We start from the raw sequence: 25,750 nt of genomic DNA on the forward strand, positions 1-25,750 counted from the left end.
ATTCACATCAATAACAGAATTTCTGTTGTGAAGGAACTATATATATTTTCATGTCAAACACCAACATAATTAAAACAATCTCTAGAAATGTTAACTACTTTTATATAACTTTTTTGAAATTGTACATCATTCTTAAGGATGCACAATTTTAAAATATTTTTCTTAGTTGAATATATAGTCTTATCAGATTTGTTTCAATTTTACTGCAAAGTACATAGGTTTGCTTTAAACACTGGAGAGTCTCACTGGCTTCTTTTGTCTGAGAGATGGATCAAATACTGCTGTCACTGTATTGAACTGCCTGGGAAGTAATTGGCCCCCAAGGCCAATGTGATTTAAGTGGGATTATTCTGGTTTACTTTGTAAACATATAAAGTTTCTATTTAAAAAAAACAGAGAACTACAGAAGATACCAATACACTTAGCTGATCAAACCCTGAAAACAGCTGAGAGACTTTAGCTTGAATTACTAAGGATTTAAAGGGATTTTGCCTAATGTGGAAGCATGGTACAGGAGAATTGTTCTCAATCTACATTGCTACTCTACATTTTGTTCATTTTCATTCCAAAGGATGAATTAATATAAGCTATTTGAAAGGCTCAGCTAAGTTTTTGGTTTTTTTAAAGTTTTTTCTTTTCCTCTATTCCAACAGGCGGAAGAAGAGAGAGATGATATGGAGAGAGTCAAGCTGGATAATAAAAGAATTCTTTTCAACCTATTGCCAGCCCATGTTGCACAGCATTTTCTTATGTCTAATCCAAGAAATATGGTAATTCAAGATAAAATTTAAATACATGCTGTAAGGGCCTGTGTTGCTTGGGCCACCTTACACCTATGTGTTTTCAAGAAAGGCTTGGAAAAAACTTTGTTCATGTAAAAATAGCAGCTTTGTAAAAAATTTGCATTCAAGAATTAGTTTGAGATTATTTCTTTTGCTGTATTGTCCTCCTTCTCTGAAGAATTTTAATAAAATTCAGGATAAGGGAAAATTGTCATTCAACATCAATGTAACCAAATACCTGCATGTAAATCACTTTTTGTTTTCATTTTCCAATCAATGAAGGATATTGGAATTTATCACAGTGTTGCATGAGCTCAGTTTGGTTCTGAATGGTGAAGTGTATGAACTTCCAGACATGTATTAACCACTCTAGTTCTGGAAAGTATGCCACCATTACCAAAACCATCTATTTAAAGTTAAAAACAGAGAATTGTACATACTTAAGGAAGACACAGATTAACATAAAAGGCTGCAGTGACTAAACAAGTTGGTTCAAGAAGGCCTTATGAGAGACCTTCTGGTCATCTGAAAACCTTGAGCACTGGAGTAGCTGTAATATCCATGAGATATTCTTGAGAGTTTGGCTCTAAGTATTTGAATCTCAGAAGAGTGATTTTGCTTTCTTTGAGCCTTCCAAATTTTTAAGCATAAACATTACCATACAGAACAGCATTATATTATATAGGACTCCACAACACATGGAAAGACTTGAAGGAGTGAAGCCATGTACCACAGGATAAAATTGGTCCATCTCTTATTTTACTTATGTAACAAGATTGAGAAAACGTAATTATTTTTCTCATACAATAGAAGTTCTATAATTCTTACAACTTTGTCCAAATTTTGGCTCACTGCTTCTATGTCTAAACAGAAAAAAAAAAAAACCAAACCTCTAAGTTGTTTTAAATTGGTTTAATACCTTGGGTGTTAATTTTCTATTGTGGTCTTAAGTGAAGATACCTTTCAACATTATTTTAAGAAGTCTGGTTTTCTCTTTAGAAAAACTGGTGGCCTTTGTCCTAGCTATTGCTTAGCAGTAGAATAAGTAGTGTAATAATGATGTTTAGTTTAGATTAATCTTTTAAAATAAACATTACATCTGCTTATGAACTACAGGACCTTTATTACCAGTCATATTCACAAGTGGGAGTGATGTTTGCTTCCATCCCAAATTTCAATGATTTCTACATCGAATTGGATGGCAATAATATGGGAGTGGAATGTTTACGCCTGTTAAATGAAATTATTGCTGATTTTGATGAGGTAAGAAGGTCTAAACACTTTGTCTTTTGACCATACCAGTTCTACCAAATAACTATCAATGAGAATATCTGAAGTAAATCAGTGTATCTTAAAATGTTTAATAAAACAGTACTATAAGCTTCCTATTTAATCATAGTTTGTGTCCACTAGCCTTCTCTAAAGTACCAAATTTGTACTTTTAGGCACATGACTCTGACCTAAAATTTTGCTTCTATAGAAGCGTATCAGAAATGAAAGTTAAAGGCATTTTTTTTCATTGACCTCAAAGTGGGTAAGACTCAACTTAGCAAATATGACATAAATTTGCACATACTATCTGATAACTATGGTTGCTTCTCTAAAATATTATGTAATATTTAACAGTTTTATGTTTTAAACAAAGCTTATGGACAAAGAATATTATAAGGATATTGAAAAGATCAAAACAATTGGAAGTACTTATATGGCAGCTGTGGGACTCGTACCTACTTCAGGAACTAAGGTAAGAAGATTTTATATGCCAGTCTTATGTGAAGGAACCATTTTCCTTCAATTTCCAGAGGAACATCAAAAGCACAACTATTTCTGTGAGATTACTGATAACTTTTATGACTTCTTTACAACATTCTGAACCTGAATTTCAAAGAATAGCTGGAGCCAGAAAAGGAAAACTGCCACACTTGCTTATGTGGCTTCTCTTGTGATTTCATTGTCTGCAGCTTAGAATTCCCTGCAAGCTGGTGCCTAAAAGCCTCTAAAACAGTGATAGTGTTTTAAACCTGGTATCTTAGATGTCCTTGTAAGATGCAGGGAAAGGTAGACTCTAGGTGTAGTGAATTGCTGCAAAACAGAAGACTGTTAAAATGCAGTTTTTATATATATTTTTAATTTTGAAATCTGAATGTAACCTACAAGTAAAATGAACATCCTCTCCCAACCCCCATCATGGACAGGAACTTTGTGCTAGGTACAGTGCTGCACTGTACCTGGTCTCTCCAAATCAGCTCTTCTTCATCTCTACCATTAGCATTCTATTTACCACTTTAATTACTCAGCAATAAAAAAAGTCTAAGTCATTTCAAGCCCATTAACTCTGTGTCACAGTTCTTCTGTATCCTCATCACTATCTCTTATAATATTATTCTTACATTAAGTTACTATCTTGTAACAGAAATTTCCTAGATTTCCAAGCAGCATTTGGAAAGTCAGAAAAAAATTGTGGGCATCATATTAAATGCATAGTATACAGAGTACTGTGCATGTTAGTAATTACACTAATAAAACTAAATCATAAATATTTTATAAGATTAATAATATAAGAATAGTATGAAAATTAAAGCAATCTATTCACATTCTTTCAGTGTGAACTAGCTAGTTCTACTCTTTCATCTACTCATCTGAGCAGATGAAATCCATTCATCTGCTCAGAGTTTTCAGACACTTTTCCCTTGTTCTGATATGCATGTAGATATGTTGCAGACATATGTTGAATACATAAGTGCATGTGGTTTAGCATTGAAAAATAATACAAAATTAAAAGGCAAAAGCAAAAAAAAAAAAAAAAACAGAAGAAGTCCTGTGGACTTTTTAGCACCAACTATTCCTGCTAAGTAAATAAAAAACAAGACCACATTTCAATCAATAGTTACAATCATTTGGAGTATATCACACAACTAAACTTCTGGTCTGCAAAGTATTTCCGGCTGATGCCTTCCTTTGTATCATTCCTAGAAATCTATAAATTACCAAAAAAAAGAGGTATTTTTAAAAATCTGTTTATCCTAAAATGTTTGACTCATGGGTTCTGAGACAGCAAAAAACCACTTATCTTTAGAATGTTTTCAGTGTGTGATCTGAGGCAAACAGGCAGTAGCATACTTTTGTGTCTGCTATAAATGCTCTTTGAACTATAATCCTCAAAACAAGTGTGTTATTGGGTAACTTTGGCAGCATATGTTCCAAAACCTAAACATGTTTTTCTCTTGTATTTTATAGTTGTTGAGTGAAGGGTCAGCTGAGTTAGTCCAGTACTGAAGATACTGTTCTGAGCTTATGATAGTAATGCATTTTAAATCACTGCAGAAGATCTTGTACAGAACTGTCTTCCTTTTAAATCTTGGGGCAAATATTGATTTATTTTTTTTCTATATATGTAGAATTTATTAAAAAGTCTGTGTTGCAGAATAATTGTCTGTCGTATGAAGCAGACAAAAATTTATACTTTAACTTAGGGTTTCAGCTCTTCTGTGATCTCTTCTTACTGTTCACGTGATGCAAATGAATAGAAATTACTCACATCCTCTTGCCAGTTTCGCAGTTCTTCAGAATACACCTGTATATTAGAAGTCTGATAATCTTGGCTGGCCTGTCATGCACAGACAATCACTGGCAGCTTCACACAGTCCCTGGGCTGTCCTATGGAGTCATATGTGTCAATGGGGAACCGTAAGACACGCAAGTGCCTCTGGTCTGCCCTCTGCCAGGAGTGTTCCTGGTTCAACAGATAATCTGGCACAGCCTCTGATTTTGGATCACTAACTTCATACCAGGATTTGGACATGAAGAGAAAGCAGTGGATGGGGTTAATTGTGCTGTTAACTGAAGATATTTGTACTCTTAAGAGCCCAGCACCCTGACAAAGTTAAATATTTAAATCCCATATTTTACTGGACTCCTGTTTCTGCACCTTGACTTCAGCAGGTGACTACAGTAAATGCTTATTGCCTCTATTGCAGTGACTTTGCTATGATGCTCTGGGCAGTCTTTCTAGTAACTACTCTGATGTTTAAATAAATAATTGCTTGTTCTATCAACAGGGCAGCATAGAAACCAAACTCTCTGTAGATCTTTTACACAATATAAATTTATTTTATCTCTTTTTCACCAGGATCCTGACTTCACCAGGGTCCTAACTTTGTGTTCTTCAGTGCAGGTTCAAGACTTTGGCCCTAATCCTATTGAGAGGCATCTGTCACCTGCAGTGCACTCAATATTTGTCAACAGTCCTTTCTCCTGCAACTCTGAAGGGCATTGCAGGAAAACAGAACATTCATCAGACAGCAAATAAATGGAAGAGAGGAAACATAAAGAAGATTAGAAATCAAATAAAATTATGCACTGCTCTCTCCCTACTCTTGACATTGAATATTTTATCCTTCTCTGTTGGAAATATATCCATTAGCTCTTTAAGCTTAATTCTTGTTCTTCCTTTGTGTTGGTGATTTTGAAAAGAGTAGAACTAGCTAGTTCACATTGAAAGAAGCAGAATTCCAGACATCCAGGCAGGTAAATAAAAATATCCTTTATCCTTCCCAAAAGTTGGGACTGGCACAAGGATGACTTTCATAATTTTTTGGTAAATTTCCTAGCCACATAAAGCAACCCTTTCAAACTGAGATGAATGAAGGAAATAGCAACCTGTTTCTCAGTTTTTTCAGCCATTGTTTAGCACTGCATTTATAAAATCTCACTATCATGGCAAAAACTCAGCAAGCTTTCATCTCATGCCAGCTTGCACAGTCCTGTTGTGTAAGACCCTACGGAAGCTGCCACTGACCTTGCATTTCTTTCACCATATCCTACCTTTAGCCCACTTTCACTTTTCAAATTTGTTTAAAAATTCATATTTCTTATTCAAATAAGAGCAGAGCATAAAAGCAGTGATACTGACTTGAGTCAACGGTTTATTGTGGTAACATGTCTTTAATTAACCAAGGTTAGATCCTTGGGGGAGAGCATGAGTTACCAAATAAATATACAAACCTCTCTTTTCCACTTTCTAATAATATGCTGTTTAGATTTTTACTTTGTCGCAAATATTTATTTCATGATCTTTAGAATTATGTTAGAATCTTGCTAAGTTTTGGAATCTACAGTATCCTCTGAAAATTAGCTGCACAGTTTAATAAGACTGGATTTGTAAAAATTATTTTATTATGTTTGGGGTTTTATTTACAAGTTAATCCTTCACCATTTCATTTGATCCCTTTTGGTCAAAAAACATTAGTTCATTTAGATACATTTGATAACCCCTTCAACTTGCCTGGAAAGGCAAAACACAGGGGTGTTCTGCACCTCACAGGATTAAACCTAACAGGAATTTTGTCAATGGGAACAGTATGCACCCCATGGAAGCTGGGAGCTAGCAAAAGCCCAAAGGGAGAAGAGGGCAGAAACTGTAGTTATTAATAATCATCAGGCAAAGTAGTTTTTTAAGAAAGCAGGTTATATTCCCTGCCACACTCAAAACAAACATCTGCAGCTCTCTAGCAACAGAACCACTTTACCATGGGAACTTTGCTTTCCATTCTTCCCAGAAATCAAAAGGAGAGAGAGAAGAAGAAAAAATAGCAGAAGAAAAGAATGCATGTGCTGCAGCTACCATCAAAAGTTTCCCTTCACAAACAAAAAAAATTGGCTAGATTCTTTTCCTAAGACAGCTGTTTGACCTTCTCATTATTTTTCACTTTAGTATTTAACCTGCATCTCAGTACCATACAAATCTAACATGCAACACTATTTTGTTTCTAGGCTAAAAAATCAATTTATTCCCATCTGAGTACACTGGCAGATTTTGCAATAGAGATGTTTGACGTTCTTGATGAAATCAACTATCAGTCTTACAATGACTTTGTCCTACGAGTTGGTAAGTCATGCTTCTACAATTATCACACAAGCAGAAGATGATTGTTTTTCGTTGGCTTTTCCTGTGCTGTCAGCAAAGGATTACCTGTCCTGCAGTCATGATTAAAACTGAAAATTCTCCATTAGTGAGAGAGTCACATCCATGTAAAAGGTCAGCAGTCTGGATGATGTGCATTATAGTAAGGAATTGTAATTCCCTCCAATTCCAGTGTGCTTACTTAATCCATGGACCCCTAAAAGGAAAGTACACCATTAATTTTCTACAATATTAAGAGTGTACCCAATCTTGTGGCTTACACTTGGAGGCTGGAACAATAGCTTGCCTCTGGGCAGAGTGCGAATTGAATGCCCAGAAGAATCTACCCCAAACACTGAAAAAATACTTAAACAAGCTTGTCCAGAGCCAAAGGGATTTAGAGTTGCAAATTAACACTGCTGAGGGAACATTGCTAAACTGCTGAAAATTGGGTCTTACTGTATTACGCTAAGTTGCATCTGCAAAAGCTTTGTTGGCATTAAAGTTGCAATGGGAGCTATTTCTCCACAGACACCAAATCACCTTAACCAGTCCTGTTTTCTCCAACAAATCAAATCCTCTGGTCTGCACAACACAACCCTTCCCATGCAATCCTTTACATGTTATGTGTTACCACTAATTTCTCTCAGCCTTCTTAGAGATCAAGTTCCCTGCTTCCCTTTCTTCATGTATCTTGCTCCTCTGCAGTGGTACTTCTACTGCTGTTCTCATTTTATTGAACATTCTAACGCTGATAGTTTTCTTCAGCTTCTTTCTCTATATATTTTCATGGCTGACTTGTGAGAATGAGCTGGGCTACAGGAAAACTAGGAGTTGCTAGCAGCAGAAGATTTAAAAAGACCAAAGACATCAAAGGCAGCAACAGAAGAGTTATACATCTTTGACCTCCTGTACATCTTAATAATTATAAACCGCAAATTCTCTTTGAACTCTGTTATAACTTGTTTTTCCAGGTTCACAAAGGATCAAATATCTAACCCTCATTCTACTGCATAAATTGCCTAGAAAAGCCCTTGCACAGAATGTCATGCAGGGTTTAGTACCTGCAACTCTTCAGGGCACTCAGAAGGAACATACTCTTTTTTCTTCCAAACAAGATGCTGAAATCAGTCAGAAATGTAGAATTGAGCTCTGCAGTTTCCAAAAAAATATGCTTGAGCCATTTTCACATACTTTTGTCGTCTTCTACTGTCTCTGGGATCTGAGTTGTCTAGTACTAACAACCAACTTGACACACTTCCCTTACCCCAATCTTTGTGTATTCCAGACCATTATTTCTGTTCCACTTGGAAAACCTCCATTAAAACCTCCATTAAAAGGCTTTACATATGCAACTGCAGTGGAAGTTAGAGGAAACAATTAAAGATCTTTTACAGTTTGTCCCATTTTCAGCTAAACTCTGCGCTACCACTGCTTTTCTTCTTTTCTTTACACAAACATTGGATTTTTAAAAAATCCACAGAAAAATCAAATTTTTTTGTTGTCAATCACATTACATTTCCAATAAGATATCCCAAGGAATGTCTTTGTTATGTTTCTAAGACTTTTACAAATGCAGAATCTACTTGGCATTAATTTAGTCACAGAATCATGAATATGCTAAGGGATCATCGAGTAAGGGAGCCATCAGGGTCATCAAACCCAACTCCTGGCCCTGCACAGGGCAGCCCAAAAGTCACACCATGTGCCTGAGAGCATTGTCCAAATGCTTCTTGGATTCTGTCAAGCTTGTTGACATGATTATTTCCCTGGAGAGCTTATTCCAGTGCTCAGTCCCCCTTTGGGTGAAAAACCTTTTCCTGACACCTAACCTAAACTTGCTTTGACTCAGCTTTATGATGTTAACATATATTACTGTATTACCAAAAAAAAAAAAAAAAGCTAAGACACTTGTGTCAAATCTGTTTTGCAGGATTCGTGTTTCCTTTTGATAATATGCTGTAGTGAAAACCAAACTCGTTGTTTAATTTTAGGTATTAATGTTGGGCCGGTAGTGGCGGGAGTCATTGGAGCCAGAAGACCACAGTATGATATCTGGGGGAACACTGTGAATGTTGCCAGCCGGATGGATAGTACTGGAGTGCAGGGAAAGATTCAGGTGAGTGCATTCTAAAACAATTTTGCAAACTCTACAAACTTCCTGTTTTATGTGTGGTTACATTTTCAAGAAGACTAAGAAAACACAGCCTCTCTTTGTTCTTATGGAGAGGGCAACACTCTCCAGATGACTCACCATTGGAGGTCAAACAACCATAGTTGTTTTCCATCTTATACACTTCACTCCTTAGAGAAAATGAAATCCTCAAATAAATAATTTCTCATCAAAAGAAACAAGAGTTCTCTGCTTCATTGCACATAGTTGAAGGTCAGCCTGGGAATGTAAACACTGCCAGTCTTTGTGCTGTAGAACTTTTGCCTAAATAAGACCTACAAGGAAAGGATCTATGCTCATTTGCATCTTACCACATTTTATGTAGCTCTAAAAATTGCTTGGATACTTTGGATTGGAGAGGTGATGCAGACAGAGAACATTGTTATTCTACTACTAGAACCTGTGGTGTTCCTCTCAAAAGTTCAATGAACACCTGCAGTACCTTATCCAAAGTATCTGTCAAATCTCCAGGGATCAAAAGGTCTTCTGCAATAAATTAACATCACTAGAACTGATACAGCTTACAATTTGGTTACATATCTCTGTTGGATGGAGCTTAATCTGCCTGTGTATTTATATAACTCAAGACCAGCAATTCTGCTTTTCAGATTCCAGTTTTATCAGTGATCTTTACTTCTTAAAGAAAATTCTAAGTGAGCCTGAGAGCAGCTGTAGGTGATAGTCGATTCTGTTTATGCATATTTCATGACTAAGAAGTAAAATGGAGAGGGGTGGGCTACTACATGAACAGAAAAAAGTAACAGGTTTGTTGTTTTTTTTTTCCTGTCTTCAGGTGACAGAAGAAGTTCAGCGGATATTAAAAAGATGCAGTTATGAATTCGTGTGCAGGGGTAAAGTTAGTGTAAAGGGAAAAGGTGAAATGTTGACCTATTTCCTGGAAGGAAAGGCTGATGGAAATAATTCCCAAACACGGTCATTAAACTTAGAGCGGAAAATGTATCCTTATGGGAGAGCAAACATTCAAACAAAACTGGGCACCAGCTGTCCATCGATGTCCTCAGTTACTAGCTTTACTGTAAAACCTGCTCTTGGAGCAGGTCAAGCATCTGCCACTCAAACAAACCAAACACTGCATTATCTTCCTTCTGTGCCAGCTGTGAAGGAGGCATAGAAAAAAGGAGATTTGGTTGTGCCACTTGCAGTGAACTTAGAGAGCAATGGTTGCCTGAATTTTTACTAAGAAGTCAGAGGTCATAGGCCATGTCATTAACCAAGGACCACTACAACCCAACCAAAGAGAACTTGGGGACTGTGTAATGAACTCTTGGGATGGAACATATAAGGGCTAGCAATTCTGTTATGAAAAGTCAAAATGGGATTTTCTGGAAATGAGGCATATTTTCTTGTCATTTTTAAACAGTAGATGAAAACAGAAAAATGTGCAAGCAATTATTTATGTGTGTGTGTGTATATGTTTTAATCCATATATGCACACATACAAACAGTTCTGTGTAGACTTAATAGAAATTTATAGAGATGAACATAAAATGTGTATTTATTTACACATCCACCTGCAGAGACATAGCAAAGAGATTTCTCTTTCTGTCTTAGCCAGAATTGTTGGGTCTGGGATTAGCAAAGCTGCATTTAACCATGGAATGTGGAACACCTGGAGACTTTCCAGGGCTACAGTAAGACTCTGAGAAACTGTGCTCCCAGTGTATGAATTAATTCAACGAGAACAGTGTTTGTTGTGCTGTCAATGGCAGATTAATGAAGACTGGATTCAGTTAATTACAGAACCCTAATATTATTTTTTTTTTTTTTTTAGTTCTCCTTGCATGCTACAAAAACTTCCAAAAACTTTCAATCAAACCATTACACTAGGATATAAAGTATATAAATCACAGAGCTTAAAGTTTAGGCAAAAGAACAATATATATTCTTTCCATTTAAAAAAATACAAGAGTGGTAGAGCATAGAATTTACTGCCCCTTTGTATGTCATTTGACTCTGTGCAAGACAGAGCAGCCACCCAGCAAGCACAGCAATATGCTTCTGCAATATAGAAACATTCCTATATGTACAGTGCTGATTCCTGTATGTACAGTGCTGATTTTACTGAGGAGCAGAAGGATGGTATTATTTCAGGCTTTTAGAAATAGCACAAGTCCTGTGGCTCAAGTCCAGGATTTACCATTCTAAACAGCTCAAGGAACAGTCTTGTACTGGTGGCAAACATGCTGCTGCTAGTTTTGTGACATTTGTATGTTTGCCAACATAGTTTTATATATTAATTGACATTTAAATTTATGCCACACTCTGGCATAAATTTATGCCAGACTCACTCTTCAAAGCTGTACAATTATAGAAAACTATAATTCTGAGAAACAAGCACAGTCAAACTTTGCCAAATGAGGAGAACTGGTAAATGTGCCAGGAGAGCAAGCCTGCGCTTAATCTGCATAAAAAGGAAAATATTGTGGCTGCTTTTTTCTCTACTGCTGCCCACATAATATTGTTTATGGTCTAATACTGAAGTGATGAGCTGGATGTGAAATATGGAGGGCAACTCCATAGCTGAGGTGACAGCAGTTGAAGGTTCATCCTGCTGAGGGACATGTACTCCATGGACATGTGCCATATTGTCCTGATGGGGATTCACAGGCTAGCTAACCTCGTCTGCTTTCCAAAAGAGAAGTAAAACTTTACATTGCCTAAAAACATGCAAAACTTCCTTTTAACAAGCAAAAGAATCCACACCTCCCCCCCACCAAAAAACCCCCAACAAGATCAAAAACCAACAACAAAAGCAAAAGCCAAAAAAACCCAACAAAAACAACCCACAAAAACAAAAATCTCACTCCAGAGTGCAGAAGTTGTACAGATTGTACAATAAAAAATTTTCATGCAGTAGGTTTCACACTTTCCTTTGGTGTGCCTATTTTGCAACAGATTTGAGTGGAAAGAATGTTCTGAGAGAGTCCCCTCTAATCAGCTTTTGCTTTGGAGCAGTAATTTTTTTGTGTTAAAAGTATATGATAGCACTGTGTCAGTAGATGCAAATGGTTAAAGAAATGTTGCAGGATTTTCTGTTCTCCACTCAGGATACTCTGAGACTCCAGTGTTTTTCAGCAGAGTTTTAAATTAATTTTTATGTACTCTGTCTGCTGGGTGCTTCATTACAAAGCTGGCAAAGTTAGTCTTATGATTAAAGTGACTATTAAAACCTGAGAACTGCTTCTTAATTGTACTGTTCAGGTAATATGCACCCTGACTGAGCTGAAGAAAGTCACTGCATTTCTTTAGCTACCCAGTTCACAGATATTCTTCTAGAATAATTTATTTCTGGTTTTGAGACTTTCAAATAATTTAAAAAATATACACGTAGGGAATACAGATTTAAAATAATAAATATTTACATAAATAAACTGAGTAAGTGGTATTCATGTAAAGCACACTTCACATTTATGCTCTCTAACAGGTTTATAAGAACTAAATAATTACATGGGTAAGTTAAATATTTAACCAAGTTGGAAAACATTATGTGTAATAGCATTAATCACTTAGTTCCTCTCTCAGAGAGTCCATGCTACACAATTTTTGAATTCAATTAATTTGGTATAATTTCACTGATAATAATGAAATAAAAGCATCTTCTGATCCTAGAAGTAGATCTGGTAGTATGTGAACATATCGACCTAACACACCTATTGGCCCACCCAAAAACTTTCACAGTGAAGTTACTTATTTCTTATTCTTTTTATTGGGCTCAAGATATAGGCGTCTTGCCATTGTTTCTTTGATCTTTTACTAAGTGGACAGTGAGCACAAATGAATTGTCCCCTCTGCTGGTATTTTTGTGACTTTTCTCCTTCCCAGACCCATTCTCAGTCTGATAATATCAGTGGAAGATCATGCAGCAAGGCAAATTTAGGTCATTCATGTTAATATTTTAAATTATTAGCAGGTGATAATTAATTAAAATTGGTCCAAACATTATCAAAGCCTGATCCTCTTTTCCAAATAAGGCATGTTACTTTTGTAAGAATGTTTTCCTTGTTGAATGGAAAGGATCAGACAAAGGCATAGTCCATGATCAGCTTCTCATTTTGTGCTTTTGGAGGAAGTCTCTGCCTCCCAGAGCAGCTGAGTGGACCAGGATGGCTTCTTGGTACTGCAGGCAAGCTGGTGTGTACGTCCTAGCTTACAGAATCAATAATGGTATATTTGGAGTTGTTTTCTAGACTTTAAGTCATAGATTTATAGAATGCTTTGGATAGGAATGGACCTTAAAGATCATCTAGTTCCAACCCTGTTGCCATAGGCAGGGACACCTTCCAATAGACCAGGTTAACATCACTCTCATTGAGTTCATTATCATTAACATAATTATCCTATCATTAATGTTTTTTCTATTTGTATTATGTTGTTGCTGGTTTTATCATGGGGAAAATGATATATTATTTTGTAGTCCTGGACTGAGCAATATAAATTTATGAAGAAAGTTCAGCTAAGGCACAAATTGGTCAAATAGAATTTAAAAATAATTGGCCAGGTTCAGCAGCTATTTCAAAAATGAAAGCTAAGTGTCCATTGAAATCATGATATAATGAAGCTGTGCTCTTATCTTTATGCTTTCCCTCCCTATTCATATAGTTTTTCTGCATTTTCTGTTCTGTCTACATTTGTTTAATTTCAGCTCTTGTGTGATAGCTTTAAATGACATATTTAATCTCAGCTCTTCTGAATTCTTTGACATGTTTAATAAGTTTTATACATGGAAAGAGGGGAATATATATGGAAGTAATACTTCTGAAAACCTCATAAATGCACATTGTCTGCCAAATTAGAGAAGATTGTAAGCAAAATTTTTATTGGCAATTGTCCTAATTGCCCATGTCCAAGTGGGCATGTGGCTCACTCCAATATCCCTGAAAATCATCAGAAGGATTTCCCTGGATTTCTGTGGGATTTGTGTTGTGTCCATCTTATTGCATGCAGTTGTATTTCCCCTCTTGCATATATTAATTTTCTGGTCAAGCGCTGTGACTTTTGCCTAAGTAACCTTGCTGTAGCCCTGTCAAGGTGTCTGCCCCACAGCAACCAAAAGTCCCGAGTGTTCATCTGAGGATGATAACTTGTTGATTTGTGGGCAGAATAGCCTCCTGTACTTCTGTTCACTGTTTTGTGCAGCTGTTAGCTTGAAATAACTAACAGATACAAGCGCTAAAAAAAAAATTTATGCCATTTTGGCATGTCGATGTCTGTCAATAGCAAGCACAATATTTCATGTCAGTTTTGCATGCTTTCTCTTTCAGATAATAGTAATAATAGAAGTCTTTAATTCTTTATATAAACATATAAGTGTCAGAGATCTTTAGTCTTGAGAGCTAATTTCTAAGTATTCCTATACTACCTTTATCTTCAAACAGTTTTTTAAGTCATATTCTCTGCTGAGATTGCAAACTGGCATTCCATTGGATTACTGGCTAGATATTTCCAAACATATTCCATTTACATTGATTCGAAATCTACTTTACCCAGCCTGTGAAATGCACAGTTTTTTGTAGCTCTTTGCCCTGTGGCTAGTGACACTCCCTTATCTTCACCAAACAAACACAAATTTTCCCGTGCTTTCCCTAGGTGAGACTGAGAGCTAAAGCTTCAGTTTGTTAGGGCTGAATCTGCATCCCCTTATGTATCCACAGGCCTGCAGCAACCACCAGTTCAGTATGCTTGTAAAGGTCAGGAGCTGAGCTTCTGGAGGCCAAGTTCTGCCTTGGGTTATAGCAATGTCTCATGTCAATACTGAACTGAATATTTTACAACACTGTATGCAAGAGTAGGTCATGCACTGAAATCTCTTTCACACTCTTGCCTGTAATTTATCTGTCAGGCAAAATAAAGTAGTTGGGTGTCACTGTTTGAATGGAAACAGTATATGACCTGTGCCATTTCAGCGCTTTGAAGAGTCTCAACACATTAATAAGTAGTGTGAATCATTTTCCTGTGTTGGATTCCTGCTTGTAGCAGAAATAATGAATTTCCTTTACATCAGCAAGTCTGTATATGTTCTGCCCAGGCAGGAGGACTATTTAGCCATAATATTCTTTCAAGTTAGAGTTTTGTATTACAGTGAAAACCAACATTTTTTTAATTTGTGATAAACCTGTATTATAATGCCTTATTTTTAATCTTGTACAGTGTTACAAAACAACAGAAAACATTGGCCTTTCATGTATTATTCACTTTAAAAGATGTATTGTATTATGAAATTTTGTACATAGTTTTAGCTGGGACAGGTAGTTGCATGTACACTTGTATAAAAAGAAGCAAAAAGGCACACTTTTAACAAAAATGAATGATTTTTGTAAGAGGCATTTTACATGTGCATGGAAATGATATATCCTTTTAAAATGGATGTCTTTTTTGGTTTTCCTTGCAATCTACTGCATGCCATTCATGCCTGACTTCAGTAAAACAAAACAGTAAGTTTTCCTAAATGTTTTTGACATACCACTTCTGGCACAGTTAAATCAATAGTTGCATGTGCATTCAGCAAACCAAAATACAAACAGCAAATAAAGAAGAAAAATAACTTCATGATTGTGATCTGCCATCCTCAGTGTTTCAAGGTCCATAACACAGCATACGAAAAGTGTTATCTCTAAGCTGTCTTCATAAGGTACCTTCTGGTCATTAGAAGCAATAAACTACTTTCTGTAAACAAACCAATACTCTAGATGAAAATGGTGTAGTATCTGACATTCAGTGGTTATTTTCTGATACTGCAACTGATGTATCAAGGACTAGGTGTCAAATCCATCTTTGCTGTATGCAGGTGCAACACTATGGAAGGCAAAGAAGGTGAATTTGGCCCATTAATGTTACCCAGAGTACATTTCTAATGCGATAATAAGTTATTGTATATGAAAAGTACATAATTCAAATAGGTGGTTTTCCTGGATTCATACATACATATATATATATATATATATATACACATATGTGTGTGTGTGTGCATATAAATATATATATTTTAAAATATATATATGCATATATATACATTAAAAAATTAATTTTGTTGCCTTATTTCTGTCAGTTTTTTTACTTATTTTCCAAATAGTTTATGTTGGTAAGCAGAAAGTATGTAACAAAATATCCAGAGAAAGTTCATAGCGTTTATCTGGCTTTGAGCCATCTGGGTTCTCTGCTGATTTCATGCTTCCAGAGATGCATCCTTTAGGCATCACAGCCTGACCCACAGCTTGAGGCTGATGTCAGCTAGTGACATTGAAATAAGAAATCAATTTCCAATCCTATATCTGGTTTTTTTCCCATAAATCTGATGAACCAACTTAAAATTCTGAAGGAAAACTTAAAATTCTGAAGGTATTTTGCACACCTCATTTTTAAAGTTGTCATATCCATGTCACTACAACTCAGGATTACTTCTCAAATTACTTATATAATTGCTGTATGACAAGTAAGGAGTATTTGAGGAGCATAACACTGAGTCTTGTGGCAAAGGGAAAAGGGTGTAGACTGAATACTTTCTGCTTTGGATTTGCCTTTTACAATTTGGGCTAGTGTTATAATAGAACTCAGAAATCTGTTAGTTTTTTTGCTTAATCAGGTGACTGTTGGGTTATCTAAGCAGTACAGCTTTTGCAAGTACTTTTGTCATCCTAAGAGGTAGGTTCATACAATATATACTGGTTGCCTGCATAGAAAAACCACTACCTTGTACTGACAAGTGTCTTCATTATAGTAATTAAGGATTTCTAAGAGTCACTAACTCATCTCAAATTCAGTGGGTCTTACATCTCAGTGTGGTGTAATTGTTGTGAATAATGACAATCTGGACACTGCTGCTGTATCCCAGCCTGTTTATGATTGCTGCTTTCCAGACTCTGTATAGACAATTTTTAGATCATTGTTCATTTTAACTCCATCTCTCACTGTCAGGCCAAATCTAAATCATTAATAAATATATTAAGGTAAATAATGGGAAAAGTACATATAAGGGAGTGGCTGCTTGTTGCTCTTTAATTCCTCTTCAAAATATCACACTGCTTGGGTGGCCTGATGTGATTTACAATCTGATCAGTGCAAGGATAAAAAGAAGGAAAGAAGGGGAAAAAAATGGGCAAAATTAGCAAGAGTACAAAAAATCAAAAAATGTAACCTGTGAGATAGTAATTGCTGAAAGAAAAGGGGGGAAAAACCAATACTCTTCTGAAGTCAGCGTAAAACTCAGTGACATGGGACAGGTCTGAAGTATCTGATCTGGAAGTACTTAGCCAGATTCATAGTGCAACAAAAATAAGGCTTGTGTTTAATTGCATGGTCAAATCAGTTTCGGAGCTTTTGTGTCAAATTTACAAAAATATTCAAGATGTCCTGATGAACCACTTCCAGAATTTCAGAAGAAATTATTAGAAATATTTGAGGGTTGTCACCTTTAATACCTATTTTTTGATCATTAGGAAGCACCTTGGAATTCAAATTAGCACTGGTTAACGCACATAGTGTAAGTCCTGAAAGAACTTGGTTTTGTTTGTGCCTTACTGCATGGTGGAGGATCTACTTCTTTATATGAGGATCCCTATTTTATGCCTTCTGTGGCATCAGATATAACACACCTACGTAAAACTGAAGGAAAAAAAAGTGCTGCATCACTGTGAAGATTTTTTATTAATTCCTTTCCTACTTTGGTTTACTACCAGTTCAGCTATGTGGAAGCAAGGAGTGTTCCATTTGTTTGTGGAGGGAGGCCATACACAGGTATATGTGGGTCCAAGCTGAAGAAGAATAGGATTCCTAGAAAGCTCCGCACATACAGTGCAGAAATTCTGCAGAAAATATTTTCAGATAGTTTGGGACTCCTTTCACAAAGCTGGCTACTTTCCCCTACAGAACACCTTGTAACTGCACTGTCAGGTTTGCTAGATGTAGGTTAGCCTGCTGGTGGTAAAACAGCTAACAAACAGTTCTTGCTGTGGGCTAAAGTGGGGTTTCATTACTGTGGTTATGCACATTATCATGTCTTACTTTCAAGTGCCTGACCTTCTGCTTTAATCATACATCTATCTGTAGTGGCATCAGTTACGAAAACCTTCAGCTGGCACATTGAAGTTACTTAGGTGATTTCCCATGTCTTTTGCTCCTTACTGCACATGGGTGCAAAGGTTGTCTGTTTCAGACAGATTTCACATGCCACTCAAACAATATATCAATAATTTTTAGTGAAATGTAAATGAAAATTAATTATCTGTGCCATCAAAATTGCTTCATGATAATTATATTTTTAATTGCTACAGTAGAGATTCTTCTTCACTTAGAATTTCTGCTTTCTTTACAGTAACATTACTAGGGCTCAATAAGGAAAAACAAAGAAGAAAAGAGATTGCATAACTTGCTCCCATTTACAAGTATAATTGTCAGTACAAAACTGAACTTAGATAAAGCAAACGGTTTATTTTCTGCATTCAAACACCTGGTTATTACAGATAAGTAGCTTTGAAAAATACTAGAGAATACAATAAGAATGAAAGCAATGCTTACTTGTCTAAAAACTAGAATCCAAGAACAGCTACCTTTTCAATAAAGAGAATCTTAAAACAGTGATATTATTTTCTTTGAAATTCTGACAGAGGTTAAATTCTGACATACATTTCACAGTTTCAAGCAGATTCAGTCAAATTCGACCTATCTCTTAAAACCCCTGTCTTTAAAACTTGTGTTGCAAGTAACATTTGTCTGAGCTGTATCCTGCTGGTAAGTCCTTCAACTCTCTGCTGTCTGGAGGTTAACTTCTGCTCTGCTGAGATATGTACATAGGTTCTGCTTCAAAATAATATGCTCAGCATTTTTCCAATCTGCTAATTGAAAAGATGTAAAAGTGTTTTATAATTAATGTTCAGCAGCCTAAGGTAGGAAGCAAAAGACTATACAGAGCTTGTGTTCTATAAACAAAATTAGTCTGCCTACACATTGTGACAGTGAGTCCATTACAGGTTTATCCATAATTTTAAGCATCCTAGAAATATTTAAATGTAATAAATATTGTAGCAATAAGAGGAGATGATGCTAGACATACCTTCCTGCCTCTTAACACCACATAAGTCTTCTTTGCATGTAAAATATGACCTACAGCTCATAAAATAGTGCTTCTTCAGAAACTGGTATCCCTTCTACCCTTAGCTCACCCTCAGTTGTTCAATGCCATCATATTTTTGTTCAGGGGTTTACTGTACACTCAGGCCAGCTTCACCATCTCCCTCTGCAGGTCCTCTGTCACATGGTTGTCAAACTTCTTTTTCAAAAAGAAAATATATTTTCAGAAAGTTGATTTTTTATATATAATAGATGTTTAGGGGAAAAAAAATACATAATACATAATCTCATTACGAAGCACTACATGTGATAACAAACCTGAAAGGGCATATAAACATAGTCTGTGGTGGGAGTGCAGGCACCAGCAGCTGGCAGCAAGCTGGGCAATAAGGCTTCAATCTGTCGTTAGCAAACAAGGCAGCATCTCTGCTCAAGGGCCTGAAGAAGAGACACAGATAAGAAACAGTGGTGTAGCCTGATTCATGTTCCCTAGTAGTTTACCAAGAACATGCAAATCCATTTCAAGAGCAGTCATGTTGTCTGTGTCTGGATACCAGTCTTTACTAAAATATTAGAAGAAACATACAGTATTATAAGGCTGATTGAATTGGAACATTCAGTAAGAAGATTGTGCAAGAGGAATTTTAATATACTTAATCTGCAGATGTTTGCAGCAAATTCTGCATTGCTTCTGGACCAACTCAAATATTTGCTTAGACATTGAGGAAAAAAGCATTATTTGCATCAGGTAGACATAGGGGAAAACCAATGTATCCTTCTCTGTATTTATAGTTATAAAAGTTTTCAGCAGAACTTTTAGTCTTGTTTACAGCCCAGTAAAAGTAATGAAAATATTAAGTTCAACAATTATTGAATTTTTAGATTAATTAATTTAGATTTTAGATTTTGAGATTTTAGATTATTCTAGTATCTATTCCTCTGCCGTGTCAGATGGGGTATGACCAGTGACTTCAAAAGGACCAGGAAGCCTACTGTATCACAAAAGAAACATCTACATAGGTAAAATGGGTAGTCCTAACTTTAAGAAGTGAACAAGTCAAGATGTCATTATTCCAACCTCTATAGCCCACTGAACCTATAAATAATCTTTTTATCTTTAAAGCTATACACTATATATATATATATATGTATATGTACATGTATATTCATACTACAATACAATAACTTAACACTGGGTAACTTCTAATGATAAATTTTCATTAATAATACGGGTCTATTTTTATGTAAATATATTATTGTAGAGTATCTTCCAGTCTTTTTCAGGATTGTTAAATTGAGAAGAGCAATTGAATATTTGTCCTATTTTTATGTTAAAAAGTGAATGGACTGAAATGTTAAATGTGAATGTAAATTTCTTATTGCAACTTTTATACTGAGTGTTTGCACTATTATAATTTCTGGAATCAAATTAAAAATAAAGGAAAAAATTGCTTGAATAAACAGCTGTATGAGATTGCTGTTTTGGTTTTGGTTTGGCTTTGGGGGGGAGGTTGTTTGGGATTTTTTCTGTTTATTTTTTAAATCAAGTTATATTCATTACTATAACAAAGCTGCCTCTCAGAGGGTCCAGCTACAGCTTCTCAGTCAGGCTATGAACATGCCTCTAGAAATGCTGCAAATCTGCTTTCAGAATTGCTTTGAACTAAAGAATCTCTTGAGAACAGTTCAGGTCCCTTATGAGTTTCATTGATTTTCTGCATCGACCACAGTGTAAGCCAGCTTGGACCAAGAGTACTGTTCACTGTGCAAGCAGAGGAGAGTAAATATGCAATGACCAGCAAAATACCAGCCACATAGACTAGAAGAAAGTGAGGGAAAGCTTCTCTCTCCCTTTTCACAAGGCAGAAATTATTGGTTAATTTAGGCCAAGTGTAGATTTTGTAGTCATTTTATGTTATGCAAGATACAGAGCCAGCCTGACAGCAAAATAGCATAGGTTAACTTAAAATTGATTTTAAAATGGATACATTTTTGTCAGGTAATATGCCTCGCAAAAGAGTTGCTAAATTTGGGTAGTTCAAAGTAATTTGACTGTACCACTTCCAAATGACAGCAGACTCCCAACTGGCCGGCTCAGAGAAGAAGCAGAGGTGCTCAGGTGCCTCATTCCTGCCCATGAAGATATGCCCTGAGATACCCTGGAAATGTAGGGTCCCCTGTGATATATAACAGCCTAGGCTCAGATGCAAGGGGTTTCAATCCAAATGCTAGATAGCATCTCCTCAGATGTTTTTCTTGCAGGTTAGAGAGCACAGTGTTAGTTGTACAGAACTACAGCGCTGTGAGGGAGTGTGATGGAACTGTTCTTGGTTTGCCCTTACATTAGTGAGAAGTGTTTGAGGCCTTATGTAGAATGAGGCAGGATCAGTATTAGGTTGTTACCCCTGTGGTAACACTTTTGGTGATGAGGAATTCCATACAGCATTTCTACAGCATAAACCACCCAGGACTGAAACTGAGGTTCTTGTCCAAAAATATTACCAGATGATATTTTGATTTTCAGAACAGGCAGAAGGGGAGAATAGAAAATGAGAACATTGTGTACATTATCCATTGTGTACCTTGGTGCATTGCCATTTTATCTATGTCAAAGTCTTCCAGTTTTGCAGCCATTCCCTAGAGCAGTGGGTCTCCTAATGCCATTTCTGCTGGCAGAACATGATGTTCAATGGAAGGGAACAATTACACAGGTATCAAATCATGGACCATATTCTTGTTTGGGCCATTATGATGGAAAAAAAGAGTCATAGCTGTAAAGTGAGCCATGTATTAGAGATTGTCTGTGACATTTTTGGCTCTCATGAAACCCTCTGAACTGTCAAGAGAGCATTTAAGAATGGGGATCTTGAGGTATAGTCAGGCTGCTTAGGAATCCTGGTCTGATCCTAATATCCAGTCTTGTGCAGGTTATTTCTGCTGTCAACTTCAGCAGTAGTTTGTGTAGGTTTCCAGGCTCAAAACTCAGAACAGAAACTGATTTTTAATATTACATCAATATGAGTCTCCCAGGCTTACACTGTTCCTGTATTTATAACCAGGCATTTGTTAACTGTTACTAGATTTAGCCATAAAGAGCTAGAAAGGAAGAAGCTAGTGATGAAGTTGTCATTATTATCAAGAACCTTTTCATTTACAAGGCACACTCTGAAGATGCCAATGATGTCTTTCATAGAGATGCTGTAACATAAATTACACAATCACAGACCAAGCAGATGAGCTTCTCTATCAGAAGTGCTCTGCTTCACTAAATCAGTGTGACTCTTACTGATTAATTAGCTTTCCCCCAGCTTAGACCACCTGGGGATTCATCTGCACAATTCTAATGCCGCAAGAAAGAGCCATTTATATTCACCTGGCCTTACTTCCGGCACAGGACTATACTCAGTCTGGCCATGCTACTGCACTGCACAAACACAGTACTTTTAGTTTATTATTGGATGTAATAAAGTAAAACAAATCCATCATTTTCTGGTTGCTGAGAGATTTGAAGCTAGACATTTGTTTGGCCAAACTCGGCTCATACTGTTGCCAAAGGTCATGAAAGCAGCACAGACTGTTTTCTCCCAAACTCTATAGTTACTCTGTATGTTTATTGAACTTTGGTGATACTGTTATATGCTCCTCAGCAGCTCTGCCAACATAATTAAAAAGGAGCATTTGTATCAAAAAGACACAGCAAGTTACTGAGGAAAGGTCTCAGTTGAATATTAACTCAGATTGACTTGTGGGGTGTAGAAAAACGTAGAAAGTGTATAGGACACTGACAAGCGAATAAACAACATGCAGACAGAACACATAGTGGCATTCTGGTAAGACAAGAGTGTAATGAAGAGGAATCATTGACGCAATTATAAAGGCAGTGGTAACACATTGATTTTATCAAGGTCAATGATCTCTACTTCTATTAAAGTATACCTGACTTCTTACTACAGAGGTAATTAGATTTTTTGAAGTTAAATATTGATCCTCCAGACTTCTACATAAAAAAGTTAATTTTTTTTCAATTTGAAATCCCCCACAATGATTTTAGACTGGCTACTTGTGTATTATAACCTTGAGAGACAACAATTTTTAATGCTTTAAGCTTCCATAATTGATCTTAATATTGTAGCATCTTTTTATGTGTGCAAATTAATTTTCCTTTTACATAGACACCAGGACTCTATCTGAGGGCAGAGCTGGTCCAAGCTGAGAGAGGACATGGAACTGAACTTTTCTATGAGATGTAAAGTTATGTTACTTAAAGAACTTGTTTCTTCAGCCCTACTATTACATTAAAGCAGAAAAAAAAAATGGCTGTTTTTTCCAATTGCCTGCAACTGGTAGACCTCGGTGAAAAATTTATATTGACACCAATATTAAAAGCTTTTAAGGCTCTTTGAAATGGTTCAGATACAAAGAGCCAAGCCTCATTGTTCCTTAAACTCTTATTGAAATGGATCATATGGAAGATATTTAGACAAATAAGGGTTTGACTTTCTGAGCAGCCATGAAACCCAGTAAGCAGTTCAAGATCATGGTTTTGAATGCACAAAATTGGATTTGTTGTCCAGTTAGACAGGTCCAGTCATAACCAAAACCTGTAGAAACACATAACCTGAAGCAAACACCATGACTTAGTGTATTGCTAGTTCAAAGCCATTTTTTTTACTGAGAGGTTATGAAATCACAACACCTGTTTATCCAGGGTTCCCTAAAGCCATTCTCTCAGGCTCCTTATGAGGTGCTCCTGTGATCAGATTGAATGAAAATTATGCTGTATGTAACTCTGTTCCTGGACACTGTAGACAGACATTGATCTTGCCTCTGTCCAGGAAAAAGTCATTGCCGCACTGAAAAATGGAAACCTCCAACACTTGCAAAGGTACCACTTTCACATTATCACCATAACATAACTGACATGTGAAGAAAGTGTTCTAAAAGGCAAAACTTAAAAATTTCTGAAGAACAAGGTTGTACATAATGCTTTTCAGGCACTGAAAAGTTTGTTTAACAGACTACAAAGGATTGATATCATCCTTGATTTCTGAAGGATTCAGTGAAGGTTTCAGTGAAGGTTTCAGTAAAGGTTTTGCTGGGGAAGGGGCTGGCAGACATGCTAGGCTGAGGACACTGGTTTTGTCTAGGTTGGAGAGAAGGAGGCTGAGGGGTGATCTCACTGCTCCTGACAGATTCCTGAGGAGGGGAAGGGGAGACGGAGGTGCCAATCTCTTTTCCTTGGTACCCAATGCCAGGGCATGTTGGTTGGGGGATGTTTAGACTGGACATTAGGAAGCACTTATTTACCAAGAGGGTGGTCACACACTGGAAAAGGTTTCTGGTTGATTCTCTTTGCCTGTTAGTGTTTAAGAGTCATTCAGAGTCATTCACCCTTAATTATATCTTTTAGCTTTTGGTCAGTCTAAAGTGTCAGGCAGTTGGACTGGATGAACATTAAAGATCCCTTCCAACTGAAATATTCTATTCCTTTCTATTCAAATCTGTTATTTTCTATTCTACTCTAAAGTGTCTTCCAAACACATATATAAAATGCCGGTCTCCATTATTTACCCTATCACAAAACTCAGGATTCTCAGTGGTGTCCAGACATGTGATTCCACTGAAATAAGTAGAAATAGTGCTGAGGTGCTTTTGTAAAGTTTGCAACGTTCCACTGGCTCCCTCTGTGCAGCTTTATACACTTGAAGAGATTAAGTCCACAGAATGTGTTGCAGTGCTTCCTTTTCAATGTCTGTGGCTGCCAAGGAGCTTACTGTGGCAGAATCACTTCTCCATTTGCCCACTATACCATAATGCCTTCCAGTCCCAAAGGACTATTCTGCAGAGGTTTGTTCATTATGAGACTCCCTGCTCATTTTAGACTTCACATTAGCAAATAAAGTGTTTCACTCCTATTATCACTAAGGAGCTTGGTCTGATCAGCAACTCCTAGAGCACTCCTGATTGACTTGCCTATATACAAAACTCACACACAGGAAGAATAGTTTATGTGAATTTGAATCAGATTTATATTTTTACCTCATGGAGGCACTGGCACTGTGCCAGTGTCAATCCATGACACGGAGTTTCATCCATAAATAGCTTGTAATTTGGGCCCAAGTCCTCTAAATCACTTAGGAAACAAATTTTTTTTTGTTGGTTTTGTTTTGTTTTGTTTTGTGCACTCCTTTTATCTTTCTTCTGATTTATTCTTTATAAGAGCCTAAATTTAGAAAATCAGTTCAACATTTGTGTCCCTCTCTTAATTTCTTCTTTTCACTCTCCTTTTGCTCCTCACCACTATTTCCATGCTTCCTCTGGCTCTTCCTTCTTTCTTATAATGCTTTGAGGGTCATTCCACCATGGGTCATCACACAGAGTAGAATTACCAGCTCCTATTTCTTATTACATACTTGGAATCACCCTATATGCCTAAAAACATCAGACTAGTAGCAAGAATAGGGAGAGAGCCTCTTAGCGTTCTGCCTGGGAAAGACTGTACCTAGCCATTGGAGAGCATCTAACTTGGAGACTCATGCAAGATTTGTGGCTTTACACACTAGAACTGCACATCCAATTCAAGAAAATATGTTAGGGAAGCATACGAGTTAAGGATTGGTTCAGAATACAAGTTCCCTTCAGGAGAACTGTTTGGCAACATCCTCAGACTAGAAAATGAAGAAATTAAAAGAGCAGCAATTGAGGAATTGCAGTCTCTCAAAACAAACCAGAAGATGGGAGAAAGGCGTCCATTTTTGTCCTCTGTGTATATTATTCCTTGGTAAACTGAAAAATAATTCCAGTATTTTT

General features: G+C 36.5%; 1 protein-coding gene across 1 annotated transcript in view; it reads left to right on the forward strand.

Moving 5' to 3' along the window:
• LOC121356124 (adenylate cyclase type 1-like) overlaps positions 1-9,989 on the forward strand; it is a gene marked incomplete at its 5' end in the record, with an annotated part of 34,132 nt that extends 24,143 nt beyond the window's left edge. The window contains 6 exons of the mRNA XM_041472221.1: positions 654-770; positions 1,899-2,045; positions 2,428-2,526; positions 6,555-6,669; positions 8,679-8,803; positions 9,651-9,989. Coding sequence (XP_041328155.1) covers positions 654-770; positions 1,899-2,045; positions 2,428-2,526; positions 6,555-6,669; positions 8,679-8,803; positions 9,651-9,989 — 942 coding nt within the window. The remainder of the gene's footprint in view (positions 1-653; positions 771-1,898; positions 2,046-2,427; positions 2,527-6,554; positions 6,670-8,678; positions 8,804-9,650) is intronic.
• Between the last annotated feature and the right edge of the window lie 15,761 nt (positions 9,990-25,750).

This window comes from Pyrgilauda ruficollis, unplaced genomic scaffold, assembly GCF_017590135.1.
Source record: "Pyrgilauda ruficollis isolate IOZ18807 unplaced genomic scaffold, ASM1759013v1 scaffold285, whole genome shotgun sequence".
Taxonomy (NCBI): Eukaryota; Metazoa; Chordata; class Aves; order Passeriformes; family Passeridae; genus Pyrgilauda; species Pyrgilauda ruficollis.